At 40.3% G+C, this 22873-nt stretch overlaps 1 protein-coding gene across 6 annotated transcripts in view; it reads left to right on the forward strand.

Annotated features, from left to right (window-relative positions):
- The window catches only part of kaznb (kazrin, periplakin interacting protein b), a 103827-nt gene that overhangs the window by 77023 nt on the left and 3931 nt on the right, over window positions 1-22873 (forward strand). For 2 of the 6 annotated variants that reach the window (XR_003832307.1, XM_029432243.1), the window contains 9 exons: window positions 13662-13853; window positions 15650-15786; window positions 16483-16653; window positions 17380-17560; window positions 17726-17859; window positions 18954-19077; window positions 21687-21877; window positions 21979-22097; window positions 22531-22762. Coding sequence is in view for 4 of the 6 variants with exons in the window: in XM_029432243.1 (XP_029288103.1) it covers window positions 13662-13853; window positions 15650-15786; window positions 16483-16653; window positions 17380-17560; window positions 17726-17859; window positions 18954-19077; window positions 21687-21877; window positions 21979-22097; window positions 22531-22762 (1481 nt within the window). In the remaining 2 variants the exon portion in view is untranslated. Of the gene's footprint in view, window positions 1-13661; window positions 13854-15649; window positions 15787-16482; window positions 16654-17379; window positions 17561-17725; window positions 17888-18953; window positions 20675-21686; window positions 21878-21978; window positions 22098-22530; window positions 22763-22873 lie in introns of those variants that run through there. The other 4 variants (XR_003832308.1, XM_029432244.1, XM_029432245.1 and 1 more) reach the window with 4 other exon arrangements.

The raw sequence follows: 22873 nt of genomic DNA on the forward strand, positions 1-22873 counted from the left end.
CAGTCTTAACCTTATTTACTCTGCACACATCTGAGTCCCCATCTAACATGACAGAGACTGTCCTTATCCAGACAGGCAGAAGATAAGTCCATGGAAAAATCCCTGGAGGGTTAAAGATAACATGGGACAGCCCTTATTAATAATCCAATCTAAGTGTGTAGAGCTAAGGCAGTTCGGTTAGAAGCATGAACTTCGTATCACTTCACCGCTATCATGATCCATTTTTTGAGGCGTTTGTATTGAAGTTGACACTTGCAGGGTTTTTATTCAGAGTTTACATTCCTACCTCTTCTGGCCAAAACACATATTCACATTCAGGAAGTGAGTAATGTAAACTCGTGTAGGTTACAAAGGCACTGTGGGCTCAGAGGGAATGCATAGCTCTCATACAGAGGCATGTTTTGTTCACTGTTCAGTCGCCGAGTGTAATTGCACACGCAGTCCTCTGCAAGCTCTCGGCCATCAGGTGGAGTGAGAGCTCCATTGACTCACCTGGTTCATTACCTGAGGCCTCAGGTGCAGTTTGTACTCCCCACCCCCCTCCTCCTCCTTATTGTTGTACTACTAGGGGGGAAAAGATGAAAAGCTGGAGTGGGCGTCGGGTGAAAGTTGTCTTGGCTGCCACAGGGCGTGTCACTAAACGGGTACATAGAGAGTGAGAGAGAAAGAGAGGGACATACAGAGAAAAGAAAGAAAGAAAAGGAGCAGGAAATGTAGCTGAGTGGCTCTTCGGGGACGACTTCCTAGTAACCTGTCTGGGTGGAGCCTCAGCAGGCAGGGCTGGGAGCGGCCGGCTGTGTTGGTGCATTGTGTGCGTTGGTTTGAATGGTGTGTGCACTGGTCTGTACGTATACGTGTGTGTGTTTTCATTTTTTTCACCTGCTATGAGAGCTCACACCACAGTTGACAGTGGAGTCGAGTGGAGCCTGTGCCAAAGAGGACATGAGGTCCGAGAAGGAGGAGGGGAAGGCCGGTGAGTGACATATAGAAAAGGAAATAGCGGGGGAGGACAGACGTTGTTTGTGTGTGTTGGAGGAATATTGTAGGCCATAAAAATGGTTTGAATCTGCGCTGTGTGAGCGAGCGGGCTCAAGTTCACGTGTTTGTGCGCGTGTGTCTGCATTGATTGTATGAGAGGAATTTGAGTGTCATGAGAAAAATGTATGATACAAAAGTACATTTATTCAAGTACTTTAGCGTACTCAGGTACAATTTTAAGGTACTTACACTTTATTATTTATTATTTTATGCTACATTAAACTTGCCTCTGCTATATTTCAGAGGGAAATCTGCATGTTTATGAATTATAATACATTGATAAACTACCCAACAATGTGTGAAGTAGGGTTGCAATAATCCCATTTATTATTGATTAATCCACCTGTTATTTCCTTGATTGATCACTGAATTGTTTAAAAGTCAGCAAATATGAAAGATTCCCAGTTCCCAGAGCCTGATGTCTTAGACTGTTTTAGTCCAAAACCCAAATATGTTTAATTTGCTATAGAAGCCTGAGAAAAAGATTACGAACCAAATAACTTTTGCTTTTGCTTGAAAGTCACAAAAACATACTAATTTCCAGCATCAGAATATCTGCCAATTAACTTTCTAACAATCAACTTGATCGATTAGTCTTTAATAATGATCCAATGATATGTCCCAATATTTACAGCTGAAAATGCTCCATTTTACATATTGAATACAGACATTTAGTGATGTTTATGTAAATAACATGACCGTGGTACGTATGTTTATAACAATATACACTGAAGGTGATTTTACATGATTTGTTTTTGTACTCTTTGGCACAGCCCTAGTCCTCGTTACAGTAAGTGCTGATTTATTTCAATCTATTCCAACTATAAGAACTATAGAACTAAAGGCTGACCCAGATATGACATGTTCATTTGGATAACATAGTAATCTGTTAATCTTCTCTAATGATTGTACATGAATGGTATTTGGTGAGATGCTGTGCAGACTAGTGGCTCAGCAGACAAACTAAAGCTTGAAGAACAATATTATGTACATGGTCTCTAGTGTTTGCATTAATGTTGGAACCAGCCGTATTATCCAGTGTGTGAAGATGCATTATGGGTTATTGAGGATGAACTTATAGCTATTTGAGGTCTTTTGAATCTCACAGGCTCAACAGTAACGGTTGCCAGGTTGCCGTTGGTAACCTTTTTGAGAACAATTTACAGATAAAAAGAGGAACAGCAAACCGTGCACCCCAACCTAAATACATTTATTTTTAAAGTGTATTGCCCACACTCTGATTGTACATGATGTGGTGTTGGCTCTCCCTTTCTCTTCAGCTGTATGACAGATTCATTCGCATTTCTGAGTCGAGACAGACTGGAGGTTATCTCTGAAAGTGGAGATGATGGACAAGCTGATGTCTGTGTCACTTGAGGGACCCACAAATCAAGACTTCAAAGTTGAAGGGCCAATGGATTGGTAGTGGCAATCAGCTCAAAGGTCCAGAAAACTACAATTTGAAAAGGCGAGAACGGATGAACAAGCGACCAGTGACTTGCTGGTGAGAGATGTGTGAAGCTGCACCTCTGGTACTTTGTATACCAGGAACTGAGGGTGGACACGTATCAGATCAAACACAAACCACAAAGACTTTTGTTTGGTTACTGTAATATACCTTTAATTATTTTATGTCACATTTTATATCTTAATTACTCAAAATATAAAGTGACTAAAAATGGCAACCATTTCGTCAACCCCAACCTAATGCCACTTTTAAAAGTTAGTGTTGAGCAATAAGGCCAGTCAGAGTGTGTTATCTTTATGCTTTGCTTGGATGTCATGAACAGTTTTTGTGTGTGTGTGTGTGTGTGTGTGTGTGTGTGTGTGTGTGTGTGTGTGTGTGTGTGTGTGTGTGTGTGTGTGTGTGTGTGTGTGTGTGTCGAGGTGGTGTATGGATGAATAGAGATGAGTTTGATTCCACAATGTTTTGCTCCTACTGTGGCTGATGTACTCTGCACCCTGAGGTCACCGCTCAAAATCTGCAGAATATAATGAGTTTGACTATTTGCACTGCAGCAGACAGATGGTACCCTCACTATGAGGTCACAGCTTTATTGTAAAGTCAAGAAGAAATGTGTCACATCTACATTAGAGCATCATTCTGTTGTTGTTGTTTTAAATAATTTCTCTTCAGCCTCTGTGTAAGCTGTAGCTACCCTGAGCTAATCAAGGACCATTATTACGTTCATCATCTGCATCAAGTGTTGGACTAAATATTATTGAGCTCAGAACAAGTATGTATTGCCCTATTTTTACGTGATTCAAAATCCTCACTAAGGATTTAAAAGTTTCATACACAAGCTTCAGTAGCACCTCTAGCGCCTCATGCAGCTTGTGGAATTATTCTGCCATGCCCCGGGACATGAGGGAGGTCCTGTATCAAATCATGTAGATTTCCAGTTCTCCACAGAATCCATCCTGCGGTTTCTGACAGATGTTGAGTCCCCACTACAGATTCAACAGGGACAATAGGGCCTGTGGCATTTTGATCCTCAGTGGCTTGTACAAGTTAGTAGAAATCATGGACCCAGTTACTGATAACTCTGCTCAGCCAGTGTTTTGTGGATACTATGACCTAATTCCAGTTTTTGCTCTTTTGAACTTTAATATGTTGACACAAGTCCACCAGGGTTTCAGGACTGTCCCAGTGTGAAATCATCAAAGGGTTTGAGGGCTTTCAGGTTGACTTTTTGATCTATATATTTGCACTTCCCAAGAATGCATGATAGGGACTTCTATATATGTTTATTTGGTGAAACGGTACTGTTGTGCTTATTAACAGGGAAATAACAACACCCCAATTCTTTAAAGGAATAGTTCGACATTCTGGGAAATATGCTCACTGGTGGTGTGCACTTCCTTGCCAAGAGTTAGATTAGGAGACCGATACCACTCTCATGTCTGTACAGATATTAAGCTACAGTCAGGCGACAGTTAGCTAAGCTTAGCATAAAGACTGGAAACAAAAAGAAGCTGTTTCCCTCAGATTCCCAAGCCAAGTCCCCCACGGACTGAGCTACCGCCGCCCTAAATGTCTATGAGCTAAGCTAAGCTAACTTGGATCCTGCTACATGTTGAGAGCTGTATTTATTTACTCTTCTTACTCTCGACGGAAAAAAAACGACACATTTACCAAAATGTCAAACTATTTATTTAAACACACCCTCTGTCCAGGTAACGTGATTTCATGAAGTACTTTAAATAAATTTGTCAGGACTCCGCACATCTTTCTGCACTCAGACACTTGGCACAGGTAACAAGTCGCATAAAGTGAGTGAGGGTTCATTGCTTAGTGCTTAAGGGGGGGACACTGGGACTGAGGCAATATTTGAGTCAAAACAGACATGCTGAGGCATGACACCTGCAGTACGAGAAGTGGAGGAAATGAGAGGGTGGAGCTTAAGCGGCACAAGGGTCATTATTATTGACTGAATTGAAAACTAGGATATCCATAAATACTACAATTACTGTACACAATCACCTCATTGTCATGGCTTTGCTGACATAAATCAAAGGACTATCTGCTTTTCAAAATGCAGCTCTTGACAGCAGTATTATAAATCTAAATAGCCTCGTCCAAGTTCTCAGTGCTCTTCCAGTGGCACATCCTTGGCAGAGTGCCTAATCTGCAGATAATAAACGTGTGAATCAATTACAGCTATCTGCTCTTGGCATTCTTGCACTGACCTCAGTTGTAATGTAAACCCACAGGCAATTAATTAATGGAAGCTATTTCCAATAGATACTCTATACTCGCACAGATATAGCCTACTGTATATGCGTACGCTTGCAAACACGCACAGATACAGCATACAAACGCATCCATATGTAGGACACATACGCTTCAACCATATTAGCATTTTATCTGATTTCAAGTACAGCATGTGAAGTATCTTTCAGGCAGAAAACGATAAAATGATCAACATATATATTAGAGTTTTAGAGGTGTACTGAACCGGAGAGCGATGTTTTGTCTGCAGATCACTATGAATTACCATTAAGTGGTGAATACTCTGGTCAGGCAGGTTTGAGAGCCAGCAACATGCATTATTAATGTCCATATGTATTATAGAGAGGCAGAGTAATACCCTGAGTAGGAAATTGACCTGACCCTTACATGCAGGGTCCTTTCAGGATGCAGAGAATACCGTGTCGAGGCATTAGGAGTTAGATGTTTGCTCCGGGTTCTGTCTGATCTCCTGGTATATGAGATGGAGGCCTGTCACTGCATTTACTGCTGTTTGTAGCTGAAGCATGTCAAATCTGAAACTATACAACCTACGCAGGTCTATACAACCCTCTGTTCCATTTTTGTACAAGTTCTTCCTGTCACTATAGCACAAATTAACAATGAAGATGCTTAATATAGAAAGAAAGAACATGTAAACCCTAATCGCTGCTGCCTACCTCTGACACCCACCCAGCCTCCGGTGGATTTAAGACACAGTCTTCTTTTCCCTCCGTTCTGCATTTCTGTCAGATTTGGTTTTCGTGCTGATTTGATGCTTTTCTTTCATAAATCCTTCACAAGTGTTTTGTTATTAGTTAAACAGAGTGCTCAAGGATCATAGTAGGCTATGTTTCTTTTAGGGTCTTGTCACAAAACTAATCAGTTTCAGAGAATGTGGACTAGTTGTACAAGAGTTGTGTTTTTATAATAAGGCAGTAGCAATGCCTCCCGCTTTCCCTGCAAGAAGACAGTCACTGATGTTACTGCAATCAAACAGTAGCTCCAATTTGTTGTCCAATCAGATTGTTGCTCATTTGTAAAGAGCCTCTGAGAGCTAATTGAGGACTCTGCTGTTTCACCTACCCCCAGGTGTTATTGGGTAAAAAAGAAGAAGATACATCTCACACGATTACTTTTTGGGAGTAGTCGATGACTATTAAAATGCAACAGTCGTGAATACCCTACCATGTTCTTTGTATACGTTTATAGAGTTAGCATGCTAACATTTCCTAATCAGCACTAAAACCAAAGTACAGCTGAAGCTGATGGGAATGTCTATGTTTTGTCATAAACCAAACTGAAATTACAAACTGATGGTGGTGCAAGATCACATGTCAATATTCCCAACAGCCATGCTGCTAGCGTGGCTAAAAACTAAAGATAAGGTTTGACACATCAGGGCGTACGTCGAGATGGTTGACAAGTGTTAACCTTACTATATTAAACATGTTCTCTCCAGTGCAGCTTAATTCTCTTGAGACAAGCAGAGTGTCATATGAGGAAGCACTCTGAAGCAACACAGATTATTGTCGTCGATACACAATTTGCAGGGTTTATTTCAGTCTATCCGCTCTTATTTTCCCTGTCAGTCAAGGCTATAATGTTACCTGCACGATGAGTTTAATCAAGAGCTGAAGCCGACTGCCGTCTTCTCCCGAAGTAATCTCCACTGATCTTTATACTGTAATTAGTGTATGCCAGAGCTCAGCAGACATATGCTCCTCTCATAATACAGTGCAGGAAGAGCCAGTGCACAAACACACACTCACAAACAGGCACATGCAAGCCCACACAAACGCAAATCAAGTAATCCGGCAGCAACAGGGGAAAACACTTCACTGCATGGACTAATATAATGATGAGTATATGCACATAAGTGATTAATATTACATATACTGTACGATGCCAGAACTTCTCTTTGCCTTCTGGTGTTCGCTCACACTACACAGCAGTGTACATGTGACTTTGGAGTGAAATTGGCTTTTCATTTCTGCCTCATCCGCTCAATTTCATAAGTGCTGTCTGTATTTGATTTAATTAGAAAATGTTTAATGTTAACCTTGATGAGTTTCATCACTTCATTAGTTGAAAGACATTTAACCCATCAGTTAAAAGTATGATAGACCTTCAGATGTAATTGCAGCCTAGTATGCAATTTATAATGTAGATTAACCGTGCAGATAGAAGAGGAGCTTTTTTCCTGGTATGTTGATCCTCTGTTGCTTGTAGTCAATCGACAAAGATGCTGTTTAATTAATTGTTTTTCTGACAGCTGTTGGTATATTTTTGTTAGTGTATAGTTCTACCCAGCATCATCTTTAATTCTGTTTTTCGACACAATCAAGAAATGATTCACTAAGGTATGAAAGTGTGGAATATGGGATTTATTGTGTCATTGAGGCAAACATATGCAGCTAATTTGTTCAAGTGGTAACTGTATCATTTAGCTCACAAGTCGTTACAAAGGCACGGCGGTGGCTCACTTCCCCTCAGGGAGGCTGACAGTTTGATTCAACAGATTCACCTGCATTGCAGGTAATCACTTACGTAATGTTTCCCATTGACGCTGTCCTGGAAAACAAGTTTCTGACGCTTTTATTGATTAATTCTCTGGAAGGGTTATCTAATAGAAGAGCTTATGAAATAATAGCGTATTAGAGGCTTTGATGAAGCATTTAAAAGACCTTCCTGTTTTTTTTAAACTGCACATATCAGCCAGTCACAGAAAAGCTTTGGTTGTATTGTTGTTTTCTTACATCCCCAGATTTGTCATATTGCTTCTAATTTTGTGTTAAGTAAACTTTGATATTAGTGCCCCTATGTTTACTGCTTTAACTATTTGCTGCATTGTCATGTGTGTGAGAAATATGCCTTTAAAAGACATTGCTTTGATGTCCTGTTGTATTAGCTGCACACCTGCAACGCTACAGCAGAACATCTCTCAATACTCTCTGTAGAAAGCTATTACAGTGTTCACCCTTTAGCTCCAATTCACCTGAACACCCCTTCAGTATTAAAATGCTTTGATTGTTCACAGTAGTCTTCTATTAAAAATGTTGTTTTAAGAGGAGGTTATGACAGCCCTGTATGTCGACATACACTTGTGAAGTTGTAAAATAGTGTACGACCTTGTTATCAGTTACTGTACCTGAGAGATTAGAGGAGGGGGAAGGCAGCAGCATCGCCTGTGGCTTTGTGTTGGACAGAAATAGCTGCACGGAACCACTGCACCAACTAAAATTACACAGATTTAAATTGTCAGGGAGACCCGAGGTGGTAAAGTGAAAGCCATGCACATTGTAACTACTCAGGGCAGAACAGTTGCTGTCACTTTAGAGAGTTTTGACACCCCTCTCAAACGTCCCACGTTTCGTGGTTTTACTTTCAAATAGACTACGATCCATTGAAACTGTGTTTTCATTATGTGTTATTGGACATTTTAGTTTAATTAAATGGTCAGTTCACCCAAATGAATTTATTCACTTACCCTTAAAGCAGGGGTGGGAAATGTCCGGCCTCCGGGCCGTATACGGCCCGCGAGACCATTTGATCCGGCCCTCGAGGTAATTCGTAAAACGCACGCAAAGAAAATCCACTAGCAAAAAAAAACTAGACGTCAATATTTTTTAAAACAGAAAGATACATGGATAAAAAAGTTGCTTTTTTGCATTTAGCATAAAAGAAAAGGGAATTGAATGGGCTGTGTCTTAAAAAATATTTGCAGAGGTTATGAGTTCAATAATTAGTATGGCCCTCGAAGGATGTTGAAAAAAAAAAATGGCCCTTGATAGGAAAAAGGTTCCCCACCCCTGCCTTAAAGGTATCTAGCCATGTAGATAGATTTAGTTTTGTGTCTCATGTCTACAGTTTCCACTGGAACTACTCCCTATACAAACGGTTGTCAGTCTTCTATCCAGAGTAAGATATATATTGTTTATGAATAGGGTTTTTGCTGTTGATGTTTTTGAATTAAACTTTTCAGAGCTTGAACAATTACTCAAATAAATATTGGCCTTTTTTAAAATCTAAAATAAAATTAAGTCATCTTTGAAGCAAATATGTAAGTTTAGCATTTCAATTTTTAATATTTTACTGCTTTTGTTTGTCATTGTAGACTGAATATCTTTGTTTTGGACTGTTGGCTGGACAAAATCATTATTACCTATTTTCACAAAAAATCAAATCTATCTGCATGGATAGCCAGAGGATAATGATAAAGTGCATTATGTAAATAAATATGTATTGATATTTGGGTGAACTGGCCCTTAAACCCTTTTAAAGGCCTCACTGTCAAACGAAGCTCAGAACACTGTAGGAAACAATGTCTCTGGTTCCGATCAGGCAAACCTATGAATCTTTCTAACAACGTCAGTTCACTTTCTGTAAAGTTGACTGATTGAAAAGGGATTTTTTTAATGATGAGAGCCAATCAATTCGGATGCACTGAGAATAATAAGTCTGAAACTGCCTTTAAAAAAAATTTTTAAATTTAACTTCTCATCCAAACTCAATATTCCAACACAGCGCACAGCATCTTTGATCATTCATGTATATAAATAGCTCCACTTTAATCCTGCATGTGCTTCATATACGGGAGACTAGTTCAGGTCTTTGACCGCCAATCCACACATTTCCAGCCCCATTTCCCCTTTCCAAGCAGAGAGTGAAGCCTATTTGTTCCTAATCATGAACCAACAGCCACAACACACCCATCCTTAGCTCTGTGTGTGTGTGTGTGTGTGTGTGTGTGTGTGTGTGTGTGTGTGTGTGTGTGTGTGTGTGTGTGTGTGTGTGTGTGTGTGTGTGTGTGTGTGTGTGTGTGTTGGCTTGTGACAGCTCTGCTATGCGGGGGGAAAGGGAGTGATGGCCAGGTCCTGCCTGGCATTGATGGACACTCTTATCAGGCCTGGATGAGAAGTTAATAGAATGGGCCACAGCTGAATGCAAAGAAGAAGAGTGGACTTCTCTTGGGACTCTAAAAGCTCAACCAAGCTCACAAGGCACTCAACAGACTATACTGTAGACTGTAGTGAACGTTTATTTGACTCCTGTCAATTTAAGTCACTTTTTTCGCATGAAACTGTATGTGGAGGAACGTTATCTATAGGTAGATAGGTTATGTCTGTCAGTGCCATTGGTGCAGCTTTAATTTAAGTCAGTGTGCAGTGAAGCAGCTTTTGTGTCCCTTCACACATTGCTTGAATGTGAAATAGCCACAAATTGAGGGAAGAATATTTCCGGAAGTTTATTTGCCTCAATTTCACCCTCAATGTGTATATTATTGGATGAGGTGGGTGCTGGAAAATGAATGCAAAAACAGATTTGGGAGAAATATGTAACTGATTTATCTGTAAATTAGACACATTTCTCACTAAATCCTCTGTTAATATTCAAGACACAATTCTAACACAGTTTTTAATTGTATAAAAGTGTATGACACACTAGCCAATGCTGTACGTGTGCTGATACATAATACTGAGCTTGGGAAATACTCATAGACTCTGAGTAAAAAGGGGAAAAGGCTCATCATCATTTGAGAATCATTTTAATTAACAGATTCTTTGCTAAACACAAATGCTGTGCCTGCTAACGACAAGAGCAGAACAACCTTCACATCAGAGCAAGAGCAGCTAACAATTTAAACAGCCTGTTTAGAGTTGCAGATTAAGCAGAACACAATAAATCACCTAAACAATTCAAACTTCTGTCCGGTAGCATCTAAAGCAGAAGCTGGGCTCCCCGTGACAAATATAGGAAAGCCTGTACGTAAACAGATGAATATGCGGATTTCGGCTGCAAGAAGGCTGTGAACAATTGCTCTCCCAGGGAAACAAACTCTTTTTGTCACATGCAGCACACAGCTGCCCAGCGTGTTTCCATAGTCCTGAGTCGACAGAGACTGATGCACTGTCCCTTCCTCTCTTATCGGAGCCGCTGCAGCCCCACGAGGTCTGGCTGCAGGCCTGCAGAGACGTTCTGTCTCACACAAACACACGCATACATACTTTGTTGCATGCACACTTACTTTTGATTTTACACAACTTTGCACAGAGTATTGTAGGGATCTGCATACAATTAAGGGTATACTCTTTTTTTAGTCATTATATTTTTCAGCTACACGAGCATCCTGACTCTAGGGATGGCAATGTTTGGTCCAGACTGAAATAATTCAATAACTATTGGACTGGGATGAAATCTTGAGAGGATGAAGCCTACTGATTTTAGTGATCTGTTGACTTTTCTTCTAGCAGGTTGACGTTTGTGGTTCAGCGGGAAATATCTTGTCGACTGTTGGATAAATTATGCAATGTCTTTGTGACGATGGAGATTTTTATCTAGGGCCATCATTAGGTCAAATTTCAAATTAATCTCTAATTAAATGTTTCTCATATAATAACTTGGAGGATATAATTGTTCTCTATCTGTATTTTAAGGTCAATTATTTATGTATGACTTATAATTAATTATTAAATAATTCTGGCTCTACCCTCTGGATAATTATTACATTTATTTCACCATAACAACAATTAAACAATAAAAACAAATACTTCTTCTTTAAAATGTGCATTAGAGCCTTCCGGAGATGCTGGAGACTTGCTAGTTTTTTATATAATGTTAGGAATACAACTAATGACTAATTATTAATTAATCTGTCGACTTTTTTTTCAATTAATTCAATTAATTGGTTTCTCTATAAAATGTCAAAATGCAGTGGAAAGTGCTAATCACATGTTCCCAGATCTTAAATTGCTAATTTTGTCCGAAAAACAATACAAAACCCAAAAATATTGCATTTATAATCATGAAGAGAAGCATAGCATGACTTTAAATATTGTTAATCAAAGTATTGGATGAGATGCTACTTTTCTCTGCTGTACTGCTGTATCATAAAGGTGGTGAATATCACATGTATTATCAGGGGCTGCAGATTGTATAGTATAGTTGTAAAGTACTGTATATTATAGTATAGTATGGTATAGTATGGTATAGTATAGTATAGTATGGTATAGTATAGTTGTAAAGTACTGTATATTATCGTATAGTATGGTATAGTATAGTATGGTATGGTATAGTATAGTATAGTTGTAAAGTACTGTATAGTATAGTATAGTATGGTATAGTATGGTATAGTATAGTATGGTATAGTATAGTATGGTATGTATGGTATAGTATAGTTGTAAAGTACTGTATATTATAGTATAGTATAGTATGGTATAGTATTAGTATGGTATAGTATGATTATATTAATTAGGTATAGTATAGTTATGGGTCTAGGTATAGTCGGTATAGTTATATTCTTGTATTCCGTCTGGTCTCGTCTCGTCTCGTCTCGTCTGTCTGTCTCGTCTGGTCTGGTCTCGTCTCGTCTGGTCTCGCGTCTCGTCTGGTCTGGTCTCGTCCGTTGTTCCGTCCTGTCTCTTCTCGTCTCGTCTGGTCTCGTCTCGTCTCGTCTCGTCGCGTCTGTCTCGTCTGGTCTCGTCTCGTCTGTCTCGTCTGGTCTCGTTCTTCTCGTTGTTTCCCGTCCTGTCTTTCTCGTCTCGTCTGGTCTCGTCTCGTCTGGTCGGTCTGGTCTGTCTGGTCTCGTCTGGTCTCTGTCTCGTCTCGTTCTCCCGTCCTGTCTCTTCTCGTTTCGTCTGTCTCGTCTGTCTCGTCTGGTCTCTCTCGTCCTCGTCTGGTCTCGTCTCGTCTGGTCTGTCTGGTCTGGTCTCGTCTGGTCTCGTCTCGTCTCGTCTCGTTGTCCCGTCCTGTCTCTTCTCGTCTCGTCTTGTCCGTCTCGTCTGGTCTCGTCTGCCCGTCTCGTCCTGGTACGTATGTATATGTTAGTTGTATGTATAGTATGGTCTAGTTAGTATGGTTTAGTATAGTATAGTATAGTATGGTTAGTATAGTTGTGTAGTTATATCAGTATAGTATAGTATGTGGTATCGTATAGTATCTATAGTCTGTATCGTTTTAGTATAGTCTAGTATGGTATGGATCGTTAGTATGTATCGTCTGTTAAGTATAGTTATAGTATAGTATGGTATGGTATAGTATAGTATAGTATAGTATAGTATAGTATAGTATAGTATGGTATAGTTGAATTCTTTGGCTGCTTGTTTATGTAATTTGTCTCTGTTCTTATGAAAAGTGTCCATTCTTTTGTACCTGCCCTTATGTGTGCGATATAAAGCATTGTGAGAAAGTGTTCCTCTGTTGCTGCTATGGTATTCCCTCATTGGACTAAAATTCAAACCATGAAAGACCTCTTCTTATCTGTCTGTCCTGTTCCTCAGCAAATGTGTCCACCAGCTTCTGTCCTCTCCTTAATTTCCTGCTCCTGTTTATTTGCCTGTTTTCCTCGAGGGTTTGGAGGCATTTCACAGCGGATGGAAAACGCTGACGAGCATGGCTAAAGCGTGGGTCGCTGATACTTTATTAAGTCTTATCAGACTTCTGTCTCTCACTTACTCACAAACCTCGCAGGTTTTAGTCCTGAGTCTGTCACTCAGCATTTATCTGAATTTCTTAAACCCCTACAGCCACAGCTGAGGGGGAGCTGTGAGTCTTGAGGGGGTTTGATGTGTTGATTTGAGCGTCTATTTTATGATGTGCTGCTGCTCCGACATAATCACACCTTTTCTCTTTAATTCCAGATGTTTAAAACTGCTTTCTTCATTTCCTGCTGCTTCTACCTTTTAGCTTTTCCTCTTATTTTGTTGTTTATTGTCTTTTTTCTTGTTTCCCTCCATTTTCCTACTTTTTCTTCCCTCTACTTCTTCATAGTCTGTCCTCTAGTCATCTGTCTCTCTTCTGATTTCATGTTCTCAATCCAGCACGCTCAGGTTCCTCATTCCTCGTCCACATTCTCTAAATTCCAAAACTCTCTCTCTCTCTCTTTCTCCTTCAGTGTTGTTGCGTGAGGAGGTGGCCCAGCTTCAAGACGAGGTCCACCTGCTGAGGCAAATGAAGGACATGTTGAGTAAGGACCTGGAGGAGACCCAGGGTGGCTGCTCTGCCAATCTGCTCTCAGCCACCGAGCTCCGTGTGCAGCTGGGTGACAAGGAGCAGGAGCTGGACCGAGCCAAGGAGGCCTTACAAGGTCAGGAGCCAACACAGGCATCTTTTCATCTCACCTACGTAATCCACCAGAGTCCCTTCTTTCCAACAGCTACTTCAAATACACAACAAATACAGCTGTCCAAGCTTTTAGTTGGAAGTTTCACCCTTTTCAACTTCCATCCAGCCAGAATATGTCGTAACTAAGTCGGGTTTGTTGGTTGGTTGGTATGTGTCATGCTAAACATTTCCCATGTGGGATTGCAAAACAAATTTAAAAAATAAAACTTCTTAGGTAACACGTATACAATACAAAACCAGAAGAAACATCCAAAAATAATTAATCAGTCAAAGAAGTGATTTGCTGAATATTAAAAGGAAGGAAAAAATAAAATACTCTTTTACTTTTCATCTCCGGGGTTTTCTCCAAGTCACTGGCTAACTTAAATGTTTCATATTTAATTGTATATATTCTCAGTTATGTTACATTTCTTGATATCAAGGATAACAAACAATTAGATGCAAATATGTACATTCAGTCTGCTTCCTTCAAACGAGGTTTGCCCAAAAGCTAACAAGATGAGAATCATTGTTTTGAAGTGTCTTGGTCTAATTGGAGCAACATATGTTCTTTGATTTATGTACAACAAACAACAATGAATCATTTAAGGAGCCGATATTAACTCATTTAAGACCAACATATGTATATTGTGCAAATCCAACACATCCACACACATTGAAGTTGATTTTCTGAGTGTATGAACAGCCAACTCTAAACATCTGTGTTTTGTTTTCTATGTGCCAAATATATGAAACATGTTTACTCAAACCTGATCCTTCATGTTTGGAGGAACGACGACAGATACTGTATGTGTGCAAGTGTTTCGACATTGTTCAGAATTGGGTGTCGCCCCTGATGAGCAGCCAAGTAGACTCATTCACCTCATTTTAATTATCATCCATCAATCATGTGATAGAAGCTTTACTCTTAAATATTAATGTGGTATTGATGTACCGCAGACTGGAATGCGGTGCTGATTGTGTAGTATTGGATTGTGTTTATGTCTTGTAGAAAAACAAATCCAACCATAATGCAACAGTTCCCATCTTTGGGAGGGAAGTAAAAAAAATCAGTCCTACATTAACGATGATTGCTTGCAAACAAAATAGGAGGGGAAAAGGCAGATTTAGTTTAGTTTAACTCTATTCTCTACATGTTAATCTCTGAGTTGCATGTGGTAATCTGCGAGCTCGTAAACTGTGTTGTGTAACTGCTGCAAAACTGGTTTGAATGTTGAGTGTAAAATATGAGCATTGTCAGGAGGAATGCCTCCTGAATGACACATGTGTGCAGCTATGAAAAGTACAGGTTCCAGTCTTGGCTCTCCATTGAGCACAAACTCTCAAGAGAACATTTGTTGTTAGCGTTGCTTGCAAAGAGCCCCACCAGTTGCATCATAGCTGTTGAGTTTTCTCTGCAAGAGAATGAAGTTGAAAGAAATCGGATCCAATCGGTCTTCTCCAGGTTGAGCCAAGAGAGTCTCCACATGCCAGCCAAAACAGTTCCATGTACGAATGAATAAGTGCTGCTGTGCCACTTATCTTTTAAGATGATTGCATAATTTTTCTGAAAAAACAAACATCAGTTGCAGCCGCTCGTTGACAGCAGGCACAGTGTCATCTAGTGGCTCCCTGCTGCAATTGCAAAGCTTTGTTTATGATTTTGACGCAGCCAAATCTCATTGACATTTATTTGTTTTGTTCAGTCCGACAGTAAAAGTGGCTGTTAAAATGCTCCTTGATTAACAGGATGTGAATGTTTTTGTCTGTGTGTTGCAGCTATGAAAGCTGACCGCAAGCGTCTAAAAGTGGAGAAGGCCGACTTGATGAGTCAGATGCAGCAGCTGTACACAACACTGGAGAGCAGAGAAGACCAGCTGCGGGAATTCATACGCAACTACGACCAACACCGAAAGGTAATCACTATCATTCATCACTATTAGCTTACTGCAGATACAGGTGTAAATCTTTATTGGTGTAAATATCGACCAATAAGAAATGTAAGTGCAGAAAGAAATTTGAAAGTGTGTCTCCATTACAGAGTGTTGCCACTGATAGAGTACTACCTTTACAAGCGGTATATAAGATGTTTAATAAATGGTTTATAACACATTATAAAGTAGTTGTATACAGATATAAGTGTTTATTAATGTATTTGTCAACAACTATAACTCCTTCTGTGGACACACTTAAGTGGAGGCTTCTGTATAATCAGATAATGAAGGACAAACACAGTTGTGATAATATAAAATATATGACAAAAACTGTACATAAATAAACACTTAAAAATATCTTTATCTGTTCACGAACACATTATATTGTGTTATAAACCCTTCATCAAATGTGTTGCTCATAAATGCCAGATAGGGGGAGTTCGTGTTTGGAGTTGTATATTATGATCATAATCATAAATGCGTATTAAGGCTATGTGATATGGAAATAAATATAAGATTTTTTTTAACTCTCAAACATCCACCCTCTTAAAGGAGTTTTGACATTTAACACAGAATGTAGCTCTGATACACTTCCCGACCCCAGTGTCGAGCTCCATTGATCGTTCAAGGTGAGCTTGGCGAGGATTAACCGCGTCTTTGTGTGTGCGTGTTCTTCAGGAGAGCGAGGATGCAGTGAAAGCCCTGGCAAAGGAGAAGGACATGCTGGAGAGGGAGAAGTGGGACCTGAGGAGGCAGACCAAAGAAGCCACAGAACAGGCCAACACCCTGCGTTCTCAGATGGACATGAAGGAGAACAGGGTCAAAGAACTGGAGGCCGAGCTCACCATGGTGAGTCAGCCTGCACACAAACACAAGCGCAACTTTGTTGAATTAATAATCTAAGCACAATAGTATGACCTTAACATCATTATGTGGTGTATAAATGTAAACAAATTGTGGGTTTGCAATCCCGTCGTTACACAGTAAGCACAGTAAGTGTCTCCGCTGCATATCCTCATCCCTTCCCTCTCTCAAAGCATTTATGCTTTCTCCGGGCTGAGGAAGAAATGCATTCCTTTTTTCTCTGCGTTGCTGTGTCGGTACCTCGGAGGTACAGATGTCAGTCTGTGTGTCATTAATCTCTCTCCTCCCTCGGCGAGTCACAACCACCCACAGATCCTCACATCAAGCTGCATCACAGATCAGATTGTTTTGGTACATCAATGCCAGAGCTGCATCGCTGTTCAGCAACTCAGCCACAAAATATCTTTCTACCTTCTTTCTGTTCTCTTCTGTTCTCTATTTAAAATCTTGTTGTTTACAAATGTTTTTTCTACCACTAATTTGACAGACACTGAATGTTGTGTACATGTGTTTTATGTAAGACATGTTTATATATATATATATATAACACATTTAAAATGTCATGAAGAAAAACAGAATAAACACAAATTAAAAGCATAAAATCATATTTGACATCAATTCCAAAAGATGTAAACTGTATGTGAATCTATGTGAGTGTGTTTGTTTTACTTTCAGCTCATGCTCAGTTTCTTTTTCTCGTGTGTCTCCCAGGCAAAGCAGTCTCTGGCCACCTTGACAAAAGACGTACCTAAGCGCCACTCGTTGGCCATGCCTACAGAGCCTGTGGTGAATGGCAGTCAGGAGTGGGTGATGCAGGCCGACCTGCCGCTCACGGCCGCCATTCGTCAGAGCCAACAGACCCTCTACCACGGACACACCACGGACAGACAGGGTAGGCTCTATTATCTGCTCTGCCTCTCAGTCTCGATGCTGCTTGGTGTTGCTTTTACAGACTAAACTTACTAACAGAGGGTCTCCTGGAGGTTTCTCATACTAACGGTGTTTTTTCTCAACATGTGTGAATATATTTGGGTGTATGTGTGTGGGGCACATCCAGCTGTGGTCAGGATCAGCCCCTGTCACTCTCGCCAGCCCTCTGTCATCTCCGACGCCTCGGCAGCCGATGGAGACCGTTCATCCACGCCGAGCGACATCAACTCGCCTCGTCACCGGACGCACTCCCTCTGCAATGTAAGAGCTGCCTGGCCCCCTCGACCAAGTAATCACACCTCCGCACTTTTCTATAAGTACCTCCCTCCTCTTTGTCTTCTGCTGTTTGTGTCTGTCTCTCTGTTCTGACGGCCTGCTGGGTGTCAGCCTGCCTGCTTGGTGCTGGTGATGTTCTTTTGCATTTAGGTAACTTTATAGCAACAGATGGATATTTTGGGAAATATGCTTATTCACTGCTGAGGAAGAAGCTACAGCCAGCAGCCAGACTCAGAGAAGTCACATATTGTTTATTTTACACTTTGGTTTTGGTACATATTATATAAACAATATATAGCCCAAGGGTGTAAATACGTGAGTTTAAAGCAACAAAATGTAGGATTTTGTATTTTTATTTATTTAGAGTGCAATTCACTTAACCATGCTGTTGTAAATATGGACACCAGTAACGTAGCGCGTGCATTTTATATGATTACATTACTTGTGATCAAAATCTAGGGAGGTGACAACTTTGCTAACACAGCCAAACATCCATCAAGTGCAACAACACAAGACATAGCAAGCCAGCTTGTGTTACTAACCCAGTTCCGTTGCCCGCCCACCCTGCTCCGGTTCTGGCATGACATGGGCACCGCCCCCCGCCAGAATCCCCCCCCGGGCCTGAAAACCTCCTCCGCCCAGAGGTCCAAAGCTCCTGTGCTAGCGATGTAAACACCAACACTCCCCCGGTGCTCCGAGCTCCCAGTCCTGGCAGCATGGCAAATATCAAGATCCAGTTTCACCAAAACTAATTTTATTAATGTGTCCCCCTTCTTTAAAACTGTGCCCCAGTCCGGCCCCCTCCATTAGAACATTTCTAAACCTGGCCCCTGCTTTGGAGTTGCTGGTAGTCGGATTTTGTCCCATTTGGAGAGAGCCAGGCTAGCTGTTTCCAGTCTTATTCTAAGCTAAGCTAACCAGCTGTTGACAATAGGTTCATATTTACTGCACAGACTTGAGAATATCATATTTATCTCAGTAAGAAAGTGAATAAGTATATTTCCTATAATGTCAAACTACTTCTTTAACTCTGTATCAGAGGACAAACCCAAGCTTCCTGTCTCCTCTGCCCTGTTCAGTCCATGGAGGATCTGGAGGACCAGAAGCGTAAAAAGAAGAAGGAGAAGATGACTCTGGGATCCCTGTCGAGAGTGTTCGCTCGAGGCAAGCAGCGCAAGTCACTGGACCCCGGCCTGTTTGATGGTACAGCCACCCCTGATTATTACATAGAGGAGGATGCCGACTGGTGATGGTGTGTGTGTGTGTGTGTGTGTGTGTGTGTGTGTGTGTGTGTGTGTGTGTGTGTGTGTGTGTGTGTGTGTGAGCGAGCACGCGTATGTTAAATTTGTGTGGATATCCACCTGCTTTAACTGTGTGTAAAGAGTGTTTGTGTGTGAATTTGTCTGGAGGGGAAAGGGGGTAAATTTTAAAAGAAAAGCCTAAAAGACACTGCTATCCCCATAAATGTACAGTATATTACCCCTAAATTGTATGTTTGTAAATTAGATATATATTTATAGATGTACATGTATGCATATGTATATATGTTTACATGCATATAAATATATACATGGGGTTATTATTATGTGTAGACATGTTTATGCTGTATTATCTTCCAAATGGCTTTAATGTTTTATGTTTTTTTTTTATAACTGGAGACTTGAAGGACTGCTATTCATATGTAAATAGGAGTTATTGTGAAACTAGTGTTTTTAATGTAAATGTCATTTGGCTTTTTTTTACTTTACAGTTGCTTTTATCATGCTTTGAAACATTGAATTCTAAGTTTCTTCCTATTCCCAATCTTACTCAGCCCATTTCATATTATGAAAGAGGAGATATTACCTGATTGGCTTCAAAAGAAATTGATCTCTTGGAGTTACAATTGGCCAAATTCTGTTATTTTATGAAAAATAGTACTTTGTTTGAAAGGTGTTGCTGGTGCAGGATTGCCATCATGTTTTTATTTTTTTTAAATGCTGTCTCACGGTATTTAAACATCTCTCAATGTGGGCAGCTGGGAGTTATTTCATGAAGGCTTCCTCTTCCATTTTATGCTATACATCATATTATCAGTTACTATAATTAACAACTGGCCAACGAGGGTTTAAAGGTCAATCTTCCTTAAAAAATGTAATTGCACGGACCTGAGTACACAAACAAAAGATTAACAGTGATACATAGTCTGGCGCACCTCTCGTCTGCAGTTGAAACCATGTGCAAGTGCCAAAGGTTAAACAACTCATCTCTAGAAAGTCTGCGTATCATTCTGTCACTGTTAGCACTAGCCTCGTAACCTTGTTTGTGTCTGACTCATTTCTTACGGAGCGCTATCTAACATGTGCCAATATGAGACGAAGGAATGTGCATTAAACACCTGCATGATCCCTCTGTGTTGCTTTGATTAGATGTCCATTCATTGCAATCAAATTAATAATCTCCACAATCCTGTGTTGCTCCTGTGTTACCTTTTCCCTTTACAGAGTTATATTTCCTTGCATTATGAATGCACGGTCCCTTTTTTTTATTTTTGCTGTTTTGCTTTGTGTAGAAGCCCTCCTCATTTCTTGCAAATGTGGCTCTAATAATTCTATGTTAAATGCTTTGTAATTTAGGAGATGTTGCATAAAAGATTAAATCTATTGAAGTATTTTATTTAAAAAGAAAAAAAGAAGCGGTAACTTCAAATATTTATCTGCTGCAGCTGTTGCAGCCAGATGTTGAGGAGGTTTTAGCATTTTCAAAAAATGAATTATAATTGAAATGAAATCTTATTTTAAAAATAAAACTAGTAACTGAATACATCGTATGTGGCAGTTTTCTGTTCCATGAGTAATCTTGTTCTTGTGTCCCAGTCTAATGTGTCTCTCCCTCTCCTCCTGCCATTTCTAATGGCAACTCTCTCCTGCCAGTGAGTAACTCCTCATCTGTGATTACCAGCTGTCTGTTTCTGCACTCTGGGGATTATTCATATGACTCAGGTCCATTGGAAAAATTCAAGTTTGTGTCATTTTCATGTGGAAATTTAAAAGAAAAAAAAAGAAAAAGATGGTGGCCTTGCATGCAGCGTTTTTGTCAGCATGTGGAGACGAATCAGGTAAACACGCAGAGTTCATCCTGGATTCGTTGGTTCAGTATGAATCAAGTGTTTTCCTGTTGTTGAGATGGACGGTTAATGGGCAGGAGCATGATGTTTTATGAATAATCCCTGTGTCTCTAATACATTCTCCTAATGGTCTTAAGTCCTGTCATAATCATCAGATAGTTACTGAAGTATTTTAACATCTTTACTAAACCCAATACTGTAGCTTTAGAACTCACTGGACTACTACGCTCTCATGAAATATCAAAATGGGTTATTTTTCTCCTGAATTTCAGGTTTATATGGACTCAACCGTGTAGTTTTGTTTACTTAAACAATAAACCTGGTATGTACAGCACAGTTCTTTCAAAGACACATGAAGTGTATCTCCAATAAATTATTCTGGCTCCATCTAGTGGCCGTATGGTGCAATTAAAAAGACATTTATGCCAAAATGAAACAAAAAGGGTTTGCTTTTCATCCAGTTGACTCTGACTTTGATTAATGTTAATAAACACAAGCAGAAGACAGAAACAAACATATTTCTGTTGTTGATATACAAAATAAGTTCAGGTATTTTACTGTGCATCAATTGTTTTAATTGGAGGTGTATTTCTTATGTAAACACCCTCTGATTTTGTCCAGATGAGTCACTCTTTTTGATTTCCATATCCCTCTGACCCTGAACCCCTCCTGTATGCCACACCATAACTTCTCCTGACCAATCCAGACTCTGACAGCCTCACACAGCAGAGCCTGTCTGACGGAGAGGAGCAGCTGGACCGCCTCCAGCAGGCCGAGCTCACTCGAAACACATGCATGTCGCTGTGGAGGGCAGGTGCAGTCCAGGCCTGGCTGGAGGTTGTCATGGGAATGCCCATGTACATCCGAGCCTGCTCTGAAAACGTCAAAAGTGGCAAGGTACACCTTTGTTAAAAGTGGCTGTTTGTTTGCTTTGTAGTCGAGAGTATGGTAGGGTATGCTGTTCTTGTTTGATAAAGAACTGGATTTCTGTTCTTTAGGTGCTGCTAGGCCTGACAGATGAGGATTTGGAGCTGGGTCTGGGCATCAGTAATCCCATTCATCGCAGGAAACTGAGACTGGCCATTGAGGATTACAGGAGAGCTGAAGGGGACCAAGGGTGAGCAGCAGATAATAAAACACAAAAAAGATATTGTTTGTTGTTTGAGAAAAAGTTTTCAGAGTAAGTTTAATATTACTGTTCAGCAGCGGAAGAGTAAGTACATTTACAAATGTGAGGTACTTGAATAGTTACAGTCCATGCTGCTTTACACTTCTACTCCACTACAATCCAAACTACATTTATTCGACAGCATTACAGGTTTGCAGATAAAGATTTATATAGAATTTAAACCACTCCATTAAATTGTTATTCAAAATGATCTCCACCTGGACCAGATGCAACTGTAAATCACTAATAATAACACTCATGGGGTCATTATTCAGGACTTTAATTTGTAAAGGGGTTTTGCTGCCTTTACTTAAGTAAAAGATCTCAAAACCCTAATCCTAACCCTACTATTGCTGATTTGTTGTGTCTAATCATGTTCTAGACTGTCGAAAGCGTCCGAGATGGACCATCACTGGGTTGCAACATCGTGGCTGAGTGACGTGGGGTTACTTCAATACTCGCAGACCTTCCAGACTCATCTAGTGGACGGGCGAGTGCTGAACTCTCTGAGCCGCAGAGACCTGGAGCGAATCCTCAACATCAGCGACCAGTTCCACCAGACCAGTCTACTCCTGGCAATCCAGTTATTGCAGATACTCAGTTTTGATAAAGAGGTCAGATTATACTTCAAAATTCACACAAGAGTAGATGAAAAAGGGGTTGATAGTTGTTCCTCAATCACTGCATAAAGTTTTACTCGTCAACACTCACAAAACTGCTTGAGA

The sequence above is a fragment of the Cottoperca gobio genome, chromosome 5 (assembly GCF_900634415.1).
Source record: "Cottoperca gobio chromosome 5, fCotGob3.1, whole genome shotgun sequence".
NCBI lineage: Eukaryota > Metazoa > Chordata > Actinopteri > Perciformes > Bovichtidae > Cottoperca > Cottoperca gobio.